We start from the raw sequence: 13,557 nt of genomic DNA on the forward strand, positions 1-13,557 counted from the left end.
GACGTGTTAGAAGGGGGAAAAAAGACATTCACCGGCAGTTTTACCCATAAAATGGACCTCGCTAAATGTGAGATGACAGTAAGTGAGAGGAGTAAATTCTGTGAACTGATTGTTAGTCCTTTAGACAGAGAGAAGGACAACCATTTATACTCGTATACCCATCCACGGTCAATTTAGAGAAACTGGATTCTCAATGTACACACAGTATTGGTGTATCACAGTATCTTTGCCTCCTCTGACTCGCCATTTCAATCATCCTCAAAGGTGTAGATTTAGAGAAGGACCCTGTTAATCCATGTTGACATTAATCATGCAATGATACAGGCATTCTGGCGACTTTCAGCTTAGATTTGAGCTTTGATAGTTCCTGGGGTGTTATTGAACATCCTGACAAAATCCTTTTTGTTACATGATGACAGTTTGGGGGACATTGTTAAAACACAGAATCAATTGGGTGTTCCAACAGGATGATTCCAAACACATGTGAAAACTGGCTTGGTGGTAGATCAACTGGTGAGTGTGTGTAGATGTGTACGTATCCTTAGTCACCAGTTAGAAAAGGGATAAAATGTCTTCTAGACTTTAGTCATTTTCAGACTTTATCCTGAAGCCTCACTTGTTTCAGTTCACTCCACCTAAACCCAATTAGGGCTTCGGTTGTCCATGTGTCTATTCATTTCTATTTTTTTTTTAATATTTTTATATTTGGGCAATCTTTGGAAAGGATGGAAATCACTTTATGACTGTTAATTTTCTTGATGACATTAAACACCAGGTACAAGTTTTTAATGTAGCTACCTGGAATCTAACTCTTTTCAGCTACACATTTTCTGACTTGTGCAATTTATTTCTGGTCCATGGCCCTAACACCTAAGAGGAAATTCTAGCTACAACCACAGCATTGGTGAAGTAGGAAGCTGTTAAAAAGAAAATATTTTTTTTCTACTGAGGCATGTCAACTGTTCATTCAGGCTGCAACAACTTAGAACTAGATTTCACTGGGTGCTATCGATTTCACTTGTTCACCATTTCATACTTGTGCAATTTTAGGCACTTTGTACCCAACCTTTTCAAATTTACAAAAAGGAAACTGTCTTTCACAAGAAGTATATTCTTATCACCATGGAGACATTTTGTCAAATTGGCAAAGCAGCAAATCGACTTAAAAATAAACTTAGTCACAAGAAAGACTGGATGTTTTACATCATGTTTTATTAAGGATTTGGAGATGTTGACAACCTTTTGGAAATGTCCTTTTTACAAGGAATACAAATAGAGACTAATAATGTCGGTATCTGCTAATAAATTAAAGAAATACAATAAGTCCATTTTAAATGGGTTAATATGTTGTTTAAAATAACAGTTTTGCACGTGTTCTTTTCTCACACAAAAGATAATTTTACCTCTACTATCAACATATGTAAATTAATTAAACTTCATGGTAGGAAGTCAAGAAAAAAATAATTTAACACTTAACTATAGATCTGTCAGAAAAATTTATATTTTATCAGGTCAAAGTTTTCCAAAAAATTGCGATCTGATCATCACTGAATCTCTTACAAACTCTCGATGACACAGGGGCTTCAAATGCCAGAACTTTAAAAATTTATTTAAAATTTTCCCGCCATTATAATTCCAAACTTCTTAACACTCTGTTTTGTAGAGTTCTCAATCATTTTAAAGGCCAATTAAAAATATAAACATTCACTATGGCTTTATGGCAGATATTTGTAGAATGGTCAGGTTTTAAATGTACAAGTTGGATCAAAACAGGCACGGACAGACAAAAAAGATTTTTCCAGAATGCATAAGAACCCGATTTAAAAAGCCTAAATTGCATTTTTGATCATCTACCAAGAAAGACTCACTTTGACCTTAACCAATACAAGAAAGACTAATAAATGATCTGCTGTTTTTGTTGAGCTAAATCCTCATTTATTGGCTGAAAAGGTCTATTGAGTACTGAACATCAAGTCCAGATGAGCCTTATTTGTGCTTTAATTGTTTTTTAAACTATCAATTCATCAAAGGGGAGAATGGGACCACTTTATGTGTACAGAATGTGTACCCTCTGCCTTCCTATATTGTTTAACAGCTGTTTTCCTTGCTATCCACTATCTTTTTCATACAATCTTCTGTACTTGTGAGAAGTAAAGTATTGTCCTCTGTGAATAGGCATTTATACTGAATATCACAAATGAGTTGAGAAATTGAAAAGGTTGAGATACACTATAATGGGATTAGAACTTAGAAAGTTTTACTATCTCCATTAGATTTTCTGCTGATAACAAAGTTAGAATATCACCATCCATATTCACTATGGCTTTTGCTGACAATAAAAATATGTAACTCTTGGAGACAGACACAAATTGTTGCAAAGATTAAAGAGAAGAGAGGAAAGAGCAAGAAAGAGTTGTGTAAATATTCCCTAAAACGCTGCATGTAATAAACTGCACTAGATTATATTTTATGCTAAACAAACACCAGTAAACTCAAAACAAATCAATTATTTCCCTCATAGGATGGAAGGGTGTGCAGAGAAGAGATGACAAATGACCCTTACAAACATAATTGTAAAAGCTTATGCAACTGCCAATGTCATCTTGCCACTGCGTGATAATTCAAAGGGGACGGTGATAAGCGGAATGCTCGTACCACAGAAGCAGAGGAAAAGAGACAATGGTGGTTTCGTGAAATGCAGCCTCTGGATTAGGAAGAGGAAACGGCGTAACGAGCTCAAAGCTTAGCAGTGACTAATCCAAATCCAACCTTTCTGTTCCTATTGCCTTCTAAATCTGTTTTCTTAAACCACATGAAGCATAGCTTTTTATTCTTTCTTGCTCTGCGGATTAGATAGTTGCAACTCAAATGCATATACAGATGGACTTAAATAAACATGGAAGCACAGTCCCACTCACCTATGCCATGGAGTTGGTTTTGTTGGCAGCAGCCACACTTTGCCAGAGGTTTTCTCTGCTTTTTGGTTGTGTAGGTGTGGAAGTACATCTGGTGCAAGTTGTTGTTTCTCCGCCAAAAACCTAATGCCCTCAATAGATCAGAGTTCAACTACCGAGTTACAGAAACTTGAACTAGTGACTTCTGATATGGAATCTCCATTATAAAAAAATCTTTATCACTTGAGGCTTTAAATCGACAGCCTTATAATATGCTCCACTTCTGAATGAGATGCTTTTATTTCTAGTGCATCTCGTTGATGAATTCCGGTTCATAGCGGATATTAGCAGCAGAAAACCATCAACTATTAATCGAGCCTGTAATCTCAGAAGCAATTTTGTCTTTGTTCATTGTGCATTTCGTCATTTACTGCAGCAAAGAGATCTATAATTGAGTATTGCACATCATTAGTTCCTTTCTAGTGACAATGACAAAATGTTTGCATCTGCCAGCGCCCTTGCTAAACCTCATTGATTTCTCATTGTAGGGCTGTTGAAAACAGATAGCATAATCACATTGCTATGGTGCTCTAGCAACTAGCTACAGCACCATAGCATATGGTATGTGAAAGTTCAGTGAGATTTCAATTCAACTCTTGACTTCTGCCCACAGTAAATGTCACCGTATCTTAGTAATATACCTTAAAGCCTTGGTGCTTGTCAGAGCACATGAGTGCTTTCCTCAGGCTTCATGAAAGGGGATCAAAATAACTAAAGAAAAATCTTTTAGCCACCACTTGGGAGATATACTGAAGTACAGATGGGGAACCTCAGATCTCATTTGGTAAGTATCCATGTTTTTATCAGTAGTCGGGTACTGCTTGAAATATATTTTAGAGGAGCAATTACCATTGCTGTCTCCCTCTTTTCAAATGTAAAAATGGCAGCGGCGTGAGGGTCACAGTTCCCTGACCCCTCTGAAAAAACAGGATAGGTAAGGCAGATGTGTACACAAGCTAATAATGCAGCCCCCAGGGACTAGTGGAATTTGAATTTATTAGCATCAGTTTGTCTTTTGGGCAGTGACCCAGGAAGATGAGGGTGAGGGTACTGTATGTTACTTGAAAGCACAAAAGCCTTTTTTTAAGTAGGAAAAAGAAAGACAATAGAGACTCAACCTGGCTTTTTTCTTTGTTCCACATTTGCTCAGTAACCCACAAGAAAGAATTATTGCCATATTTACATCTACAAAGGAACAGGGCAGAAACAGCATATGGTCCGAAGTCTGTCTGGGTCAGTAGCGTTTGTGGGGTGGGGGTGGGAGTGGGGATGATTGTTGCATCTTGGGACCCTGCTGTTTTTTGTTTTTGTTCCTCCTCTGTTTTCTCACAGTCCACACTGGGCATGGTTGGCCTAGAGAGGACCAACAGGGGAAGCAAGGTGAAATATCTGTGTAGCAAGTCTGTCTACTTTTCCTCTGTTTTTTTTTTCTAAGGCTCAGTGTTATGTAACACTGATTTTTTTCTAGTTTTGTATCATGCTATAATGTTATTCCCTCATCAAAAACATACCTGGTGTGTTGCTTTGATTGTTTTATGCATGTTTGAAAAATCCTTCAATCTCCCATGGCAGCCTAAGTACTCGCTCTCCACAAAGCTCTTCCTTGGAGCTGCAGTCTCCAGTTGGGCTTTTTGCCTCACAGAGCACCCATCTCTTGCACTTCCCTGCTCAACAGAAATTAGCAAATACCTGGCGAAACTATGCATTTACTGAGCATTTCATTTGAACTACTCCTTAGTCCAAATCTATTAAAAATGGTTGTAAATGGCATAAGAAGTATTGTTGTGATGACATGATGAAGGCGGAGTGCCGGAAGGAGTTTGAGCTCCTTACAGAGCCAATTTCAAGGCATCCAATTGCAAAGTCAAATTTCTTTTAAGTTATGCTTGATGTACAGCATTTTTATAACAGCTGAAGTTACTTGATTGCGCTTTAAAATGGCACCATGTGCCTGAAAAATAAATACCACCCTTTAATTAAATATTTAATTTCTACTCTCCTTCATATTCAAATACATATTTTTTTGAATAAAGTCTTTGCTAATGGAATATTGTATTTGTACTTTCATTGTCCACTTGTTTGAAAATATATACTCCATTTATCAGGTAAAAACAGTCAATATCATTCTTCACAGTTCTCTATTTTTCTCGAAGCAGACATTTCTAACCTGGGTCCCAAGTTCAGGGGTAAGTTTGGGGTTTTAATAACTGCATACAAAGCATTTGCTTTTATTAACATTTTCTCTTAAAGTGCCTTGATAACGTATTCATACCACTTTAACTTTCTAACAATCTGGTATCTTATAACAGCACGCTAAGCAATTTATTTAATACAACAAAAGGGTATACACAAAATGTCAAATGTTATCCTCCAGGTTCTACTCATTCCGATACTGATATACTTTCATTATGCAAAGAAACTTTAAACTTGAATCACTTGAATAAACTTAATTTGTTTTGAGATGTATATATTTCCAGACTTCACTCAAAAAAGGGAAGAAGCACAGCTGGGGGTCTAATGTGTTTCAAACAAGGACTGGAAGCAGGGGGCGTTTAGTTGATTCCAGTCTGCATGATCTTCACAACACACAAGTACTATTATCCCACCTGTACAGAGATCTACACTTGTGCAACCCATTAAAAATCTAATTAGCACTCAAACTGAAGAATGCTAATAGCAAGGCCACGAAGCCAATTTAAAAAGCACATTTTTTCTACTAGGAATCTTAATTACTTGGTTCTCAACACTGATGTTAAGTGCTATTAAACAGTTTTCATTATTTACTTATAATTTCTGTGAACTGTCTTGTTTTGAATTAGAACAAGCACAAAGCTCAGTAAAAACTGAAAAATATTCAATAATATGAAGATTCTACCCCCATTTTTCTTCATTGTTTGTGGTGCCAACCAGCTGTCTAAAATGAATGTACAATGGCTTGAAATCTTTTTTTTTTTTGGGAAAAAAGAAACAGTTTTCTTTGAGAAATGTACTGGATTGTTGAGACGTTTGATCAGGTTAATATGCATAAAACAGTAAAGTAACAAGTCTGATTTAATCTGTCTAATTTTCTTAGGTCAATGTCTCTTTGAAAAGTTCAGGATACAATTTCAGCTAACTTCACTTCAAAACAAATACTCTTGTTATTTAGGTACGTGGCCAGCTTGCTGTTGCAATAGAGAAAATGACTCTACTATTATTGTTTAAAAACAAAACATAAAGTCTAACCTGTTGGTATTTCTGTGGACTTGAATAGTAAAAGGCTATGGTTATTATTTTCAAAGAATATATGAAACTGTAACAACATAAAAAATATTTTTGAAACTGAAACATGTAATATTATTTGGAAGAAGAAATAAAATCAATACATGCTACTGGTGACTGGGACTGCCTTCCTCTTGTGCTGCTGGAGTAAATATACAACAATGATAGGTTTATTTTCTGGCTTTTGGTGGGCAGGAAAAGAAAAGTATAACTTCCCAGGTCCCCTGGGCATTGTTGTGCTTTTTAGAAGTGTAATTGTCAGGTTTAGTGGTGGTGAGGCAGAGGCAGCAAAACCAGGTAGAGATGAAATAGATGATTTAATCTGATGCAAATCCAAAATCCAAAACACAGAGAAGCGGAGAGCAATGAACACAACAGGTGACAACTGGAAACTAGACAGACACGACGAGGACTCGACAGGGACACAGGTGACACTAAATACACAGGAGGTAATCAGGGAATGAGACAGACCAGGGAACAATCAAGGGGAGACAGGACAACACGACTCAGAGACAGACAGTCAAAATTAAACACACAGAAGACTCAAACCATGACAGTAATATTCACACTAACCATGTTTATACGTATAGAATAATATCAAAGGATATATTGAATATATGATTTAGAAAATATTTTTTGACAGTGATCCGCTTTAGTTATGTGCACATAAAAAAGTTTGAGCAATCCTAAACATGTCCCTATTTAGCATAATTACAGTTATGTGGTGTTCTGAAGTGTGTCAGTGGGACAGATGGAAAGACAAGTGTGGACTACAAAAAAGAAAAGAAAAAAAAAGGTTGACAAGCTGTCACTGATGCTGGCATGCTTTTCTCCAGTGATGTATACACATTCACTGTGTAATCCAATCTGTCTTCCGGCTTTTTGTTGCCAATAAGGAGAGCCGTAGTGAACTGTGAGAGGGCTGACACCAGTCTTACCTGTGGTTCTTTTCGCAGTCTGATGTGCATTCCCGTGTGGCCTGACAATGCCCTCTTCTCCACGGCATGGTGCCTGAAGTGATAATAATCTCCAAAAACCTGCACAAACACAGACAAAGAGGCAGTGAATTTACCTGCAGGAATAGCCTGGGCAGATAACACTGTTTACAAGAGTACCGGAACAGAGGTGAATGTGCAGAGAATTTAACTCAAACGGCTGTCACACTGAATGCTGTCACAGACTGTCTTTCTCTGCTAGTATTTAAAATAAATTAGCTTGTGTTTGTTTATCTAGGAGCATAGGATTTGATACAAATTATCACATGTAAAGTTCCAGCCGGGAATTTACATGCACTTGCCATGAGGATGAATGTTGTGTCAATTTATTTATTTGTTTATTTACACTAGTGTTTCTCTTGTCCCCACTTTATTGGAGCTGTATGAATAAGACACATAGTCATATTCATACAACTCCATTAATATTTAGATATTCCTTAGCAAGTTGTAAAGACACCACAAGTCTTTATGGCTTAATATTTTTCTGTTTCCTTTCAGAAATGCAAGAGATTTCCTGGTAAGGACTCAGTTTTCAAGCATAGAGCATCAATTTCTAATTGCATTCAGATTTTTACCCCAGTATATAGATTTATCAATTCAAATACATTTCGAAACTGAGTTAGGTTTTTGATATGGATTTTTATCATGTTGAAAGAGTCAGTTGTTGCTAAGTTTCAACCACCAAACTGCTGAATTTAGGTACAGTCAAAGAATTAGTTATTAGTCTTGGTCTTCAACATTCCATCTATTTTGTGCAATGCACCAGTATTAATGGCAGCAAAACATTCCCATAGCACCAGAATAAGTACAGTTTTCTTAGGTTTGAAAGTCTCGCCTTGACTGGTTCAAATATATTGTTTTTATCATTGAGGCCAAATGGCTCTTTGCCTCCTCTGACTCGCCATTTCAATCATCCTCAAAGGTGTAGATTTAGAGAAGGACCCTGTTAATCCATGTTGACATTAATCATGCAATGATACTGGCATTCTAGCGTCTTTCAGCTAAGATTTGAGCTTTGATAGTTCCTGGGATGTTATTGAACATCCTGACAAAAATCCTTTTTGTCACACAATAACAGTTTGGGGGACATTGTTAAAACACAGAATCAATTGGGTGTTCCAACAGGATGATTCCAAACACATGTGAAAACTGAAAACTGGCTTCTGGAATGATCTTCCCAAAGCTCCAACCTCAAATATAAAGAACATTAATGGACTACGCATTAAACTTGGTTTCAGGAAATGGATGAATTTATAAATTCTACCAATTCTGCCAGGAATTTGACAGAACTTCAGTAATGAATAATAAAATGTGGTTTATTGCTGAGATACATTAATCAAGCAGTTGTTTTAGCAATTACTTCAACCCTAAACAATTGTGTGAACTTCTAGCGATTACATCGATCGTGTGTAATAATAATAAGTCAGACGTACCCTTGTTTTTTTTTTAAACATAACATTCATAGGCACAATGAGTGGAACTTCTGACCTGGATTATAAATCAACTAATAAAAAAAACTGAAGCTAATCCATATATTTGAAGCCGGATATGTTTAATATCCATCTGCACTTAGGTATTGAAATCTAAGGAAGTGGTACAAATGTCTGTTTAACTAGAATTACAATAATATAAATTTATGATGAAAAAATACCTTATTCTTTCTGCACAGGAAGAAATGTAAAAGTATGTAGCTAGCCTGGAAACGAGCTTTCTAGCTCTGAAAAACAACATTCACCAAAATGTGCAGATGGAGATAATGAAAACACACATGACCTTCAGAGAAAGAGCTATATAAAAGCTGTCTGGAGCATCCCTAATACTGTTGTCATTGCTCTGCTCATGTCCTGCTCATAAAGGAGCTTTTAGGGACAAGTAATGGGATGACAGCTGTCACCAAACTGGCCTTAAACCTCAGGGGAAGTTTATTTTTCATTAGTCTTGCTGTTAGGTGACACATAGAGCAGCCTGAGGCTCCTCTGCTTGTCATGTCAAGGAGAGCTGACCTAGGAGAGGCCTAGAGACTAAATAATAAGGACATATAGAAGTAAGTTGAGTCTATCAGATAAAAATAGCCAAACAAAAGATTAATAATGGAGAAAGATGAGAAACAACACAAGCACTTGTTAAAAGGATGTATTCACAAGCAAACAGCCACCATTGGAGGAGGAGGCATTGCAATCTGTACATTTGTGCCACTGGAGAACAGGCTCACCTTCACTAGCCCAGTAGAGCGAAGGAAGAGAGGGGGAACCAGAGAGGGGTGGCAATGGGGGGAAACAAGGGGATGGAAAGGGAAGCTGGGGGTTGGGGTTGAGGTGTTGCTGGAGGGGACCCAAGGTTTGACAGGCTGAGCTGGTGGGATGGATGTGTGTGAGGAGCAAGAAGAGCAGACGCAGCAGGATATAAGGCTCTCCTGGGGCTGCAGGCACATTCTGCAGGCAGTGCTGTCTGCGAGCCGCCCAGACTGGAGGCTTCGGCTTAAAGGCCAAACCTGGCAGCAGTAATATAGAGATGGCATTCTCAAGCAAGCCAATTTGAATTCATTTGTTGAATGTTGTGATTAAGAGCTGGTTCTAAATCTCCTGCTATGAGCTTGCATATAAACCAAATTGCTCAGTTTTATACAAAAATGATTGGTCTTTCAATGCATGCAATTATGGGTAGAAAAGATGAATAAAGCTCCTTCAGTGTTAAGATGGCTTTCTAAAAGATCTTCCTGTATTGATGACAGCATAAGCTAAAAAGAATATGTAAAAACACCTTTACTCATGAAATTATGAAGAAACGAGTCAAGCTTTTTAACCCGAGATGGAGTTTGAATTGTTTCTTAGTCTGGGTCAGCAGGCTACAGATGGGGAAGACTGCTAACTTGGCACCTGTCCAGATGACAGTCATTGACACCCTCCACAACGAGGATAAGTCACAACAAAACATCATTGCTTATGAAGCTGGTTGTTCACAGAGTACCTATGCTGGACCATATTCATAGCAAGTTGAGTGGAAGTGAAAAGTGTTGTCAGTGACGATGCAGTGAGAGTCAGTTTATCATGAGCCACTATGCACAGACAAGTCCCATACGAGCTACAAATGTCATATTTTGGCAAAGTTGCTTCTAGACTATGGGTAAAATTAGTCTGTGCATTATGTCTTTTGATGCAAACTGGACTTTTGCTCAGTGGTCCTCGTTTCAGATGAAGGTAAAATGTACATCTTTGGAAACTGAGGTCCCGGAGTCTGGAGAAAAAGTGGAGAGGCACAGAATCCACCTTGCTTAAAGTCCAGTAGGAAGTTTAGTACAGTTAGAGATTAATACTGGGTGTCATGTCATCTGCTGGTTCTGGTCCACTATGTTTTCTGAATTCCTGAGTCAACACAGTCACCCACCAGAAAATTTCAGAGCACTTCTTGCTTCCTTCAGCTGACAAGCTTTATGGAGATGCTGATTTAATTTTCTAGCAGGAGTTGCCACCTGTCCACACTGCCAAAGGTACCCAAAGCTGGTGTAATGATAATGTAGTTATTGTGCTTGATTGGCCAGCAACCTTGTCTGACATGTATCCCATAAATGAATCCATGTGGTATTGTCAAGATATCTTATGATTGTCACTTTCAAAGCAACCTGAGCTTTCTCTACAACTCAGTAGACCCACTGGCTCCAAACCATGTTACACTGATGGAGTAATTTATGCAAAAAATGTCCCACACAAATATTGAGTGCATAGAAATGAACATATTTTTCATCAGACTAACATGTCTAAAATATTGATCATATGTTACAAAAGATGAGACACTGAATTTGGAGTTTTCCTTAAATGCAAGCTACAGTCATCAAAAAGAAATAGAGGGTTATATATTGATATGATATATTTCACTCTATGTGTAATAAAAATAAAGAATATTTAAGTTGCACTTTCTGAAATGAGGGAGATAAAAAGGTCATATTCAAACTTGATAAACACCTGTTTGGTGGGTCTGGTTCACATTGTGTTCAGAGAACATAATGTTCATCAGGACAACTATAAACACAGAAAAATTAAGTGTCAGATGAAGAGAAAGACAATGACAAGTACAAATAATTGTAAAAATAGAAAATGTACATATTAAGACCAACCATTATTCACACCTCTGGCAGATTTAACTTAATCAGATTGCCTTGCTGACTGGCAAAATAATATTTAATTTTTTTTAGCGGTTTTGCCAGAATCCAGAAATGTAAGTGATAAAAAATGTTTAGGGAGCTAAAGATTAGAGTATAATGATAACTGATTTACACCTTCTAATCTGCTCTCCTATTTAAAAAGCTTTTGGGAATCTGTACCAAACTACTTGGATCAGCTCAGGTTCTCTGCTGGTTTCTGTTTTTTTTGGAAACATTTTAGCTTTGCATGCTGACAGAATGTGGCAGGTCAGTTTAAAAGCAAAAGAAAAAAAAATCAGCAATAATGATCGCTTTTAAGAAATACCAAAAGGATCCACGCTATTTTCCATGTCATGGTAGTTTGTCTTTAAGAGGCAATGATGCAAAAAGTTGTATTGACATTCTGGTTAGAAGTTACTTTTTTTTTTCTTTCACTCTGCTTTGAATAGACACATTAAAGGCCCTAAAGCCATTGTCATGAAAATTGTAACTCTGAGAGGATTGTGGTTGCTCAGCAGAGCTAAAAATAATGTCAATAGGGGAGTGTACTTATCTGCAAGTCCAGTTGGCTCGTATGCACAGACCCTGAGAGGAATGTCAAGGCCCTAAGGAGGTTTTTAACATCAAAGACTTGGAACTTATTGCAAAAGCAATAATGGTCAAATAAAGGTGAAAAACACCCAATGATACAAGAAAGAAAGCTTGTCAGCAATTATGAGAAGCATTTGACTGCTCAGACATCAATGATGACTCTCTCCATGTTGTATAAATAATTTACTATAAGCTAATTCACTTAAAATGGAAATCAATAAACAAAATAATATATTTCAAAAATGATGTCCCTTGAACACTGTTATTTTCTTTCATGAGAAGCCTGAGTCATTTTCAATCAGATACCAATCTCTTGGTACAATTAAAACTATTTAAAATTTAAATTTGCCAGTCGCTTGAATAATTTTGATCTGTGTATTCAAGAAAAGTTTGCCAGATTTGTTTTTTTTTTTTTATATATTTTTTTTGTGATCCAGAACTCCACAACTGCTGCAAATTGTTTATGAGTACATCCGACTATGTGGTTGTTCCTGTGTCCATGTACCTTGGATATTTTGTGTACTGAGTCACAGGAACGATGGCATACCTGTATAGATGTGTGTGAAGATATGGAAGCACAAATGAACTGAAATTAAAGTTAGGAGGGAGAAAAGTCCAAGCCCGGGAGCAGGCCTGAGAGAAGACACACAGAATGCCAAGCAGCAAGGGGTGGACAATAGCCAAGGCCCAGCAGGTCTCTTGGCTGGCCTCACAATGCTCCCTACACACCCATAATATTCATGCAATGCAAAATCCCTAATAAGCAGAATATAAAGATACCACCACAACCCAACAACCAGGAGAGTGTAACCCACCCACAAGACCACTGGAACACAACCATACCCAAAAACTGCAACCTCCATTTTCCATTAACAGTGATGCAACCCACGCTTCAGCCAGTAAGGCAAGGCAAGGCAACTTTATTTATATAGCACCTTTCAGCCAAAGACAAATCAAAGTGGTTGTATAAGAAAATTAAAAACAACAACAAAAAAGTATCGTCCTGTAAGATGGAACCCTAACAATGATGACCTTTTAAAAACAGAAACAGACTATTTAGATAAACTGCTATGACATGTCCTTAACTATTAAAACCTTGCAGTCAAACTATAAGAGGTAGGAGCACCTTCAATATATGACTGCTGCGATGAAAGATATGACCCCAGGAATTAATAAGACCCATTTTCACATTGATTGTGGCAGGGCAGAAAGCTAATTTGTGCTGCCCAGGGGTGGCTTTTCATTGGGACAAACCTATTTCCCAGAGTGCTGATGTCCTCATTTAGAACTGGAGTCTACGGGTCTTGGGAAAATTGAGATGGAGACAGAGAGCTGCAGCTGAGTCATACTTCTACAAAGCTTTAACTAGAGTGAATCATATGGGGTTTGGGAGAAGGTGTGTGTGCATGCGTGCGCAAATGCAATGCGTGCAAGTGATAATAATTGAGAGCACTGTAGGTCATTTGTCACCCTGCCAGTATGCTCTGAATCCGCATTAGAGGTACACTGCCCTTTACACCCCTCACTGGACACTGCCAGAGGTTGTCTGTTTCATGCTTTAGCCTCTTCATTCTTATTTCCGTCTTATATGTACATTCATTTATTCTTGGAATGTCAG

At 37.6% G+C, this 13,557-nt stretch overlaps 1 protein-coding gene across 1 annotated transcript in view; it reads right to left on the reverse strand.

Moving 5' to 3' along the window:
• The window catches only part of furinb (furin (paired basic amino acid cleaving enzyme) b), a 115,147-nt gene that overhangs the window by 57,033 nt on the left and 44,557 nt on the right, over positions 1–13,557 (reverse strand). Inside the window, exon 3 of the mRNA XM_044124731.1 lies at positions 7,154–7,252. Within this exon, the coding sequence (XP_043980666.1) occupies positions 7,154–7,252 (99 nt within the window). The remainder of the gene's footprint in view (positions 1–7,153; positions 7,253–13,557) is intronic.

The sequence above is a fragment of the Gambusia affinis genome, linkage group LG08 (genome assembly GCF_019740435.1).
Source record: "Gambusia affinis linkage group LG08, SWU_Gaff_1.0, whole genome shotgun sequence".
Lineage (NCBI taxonomy): Eukaryota > Metazoa > Chordata > Actinopteri > Cyprinodontiformes > Poeciliidae > Gambusia > Gambusia affinis.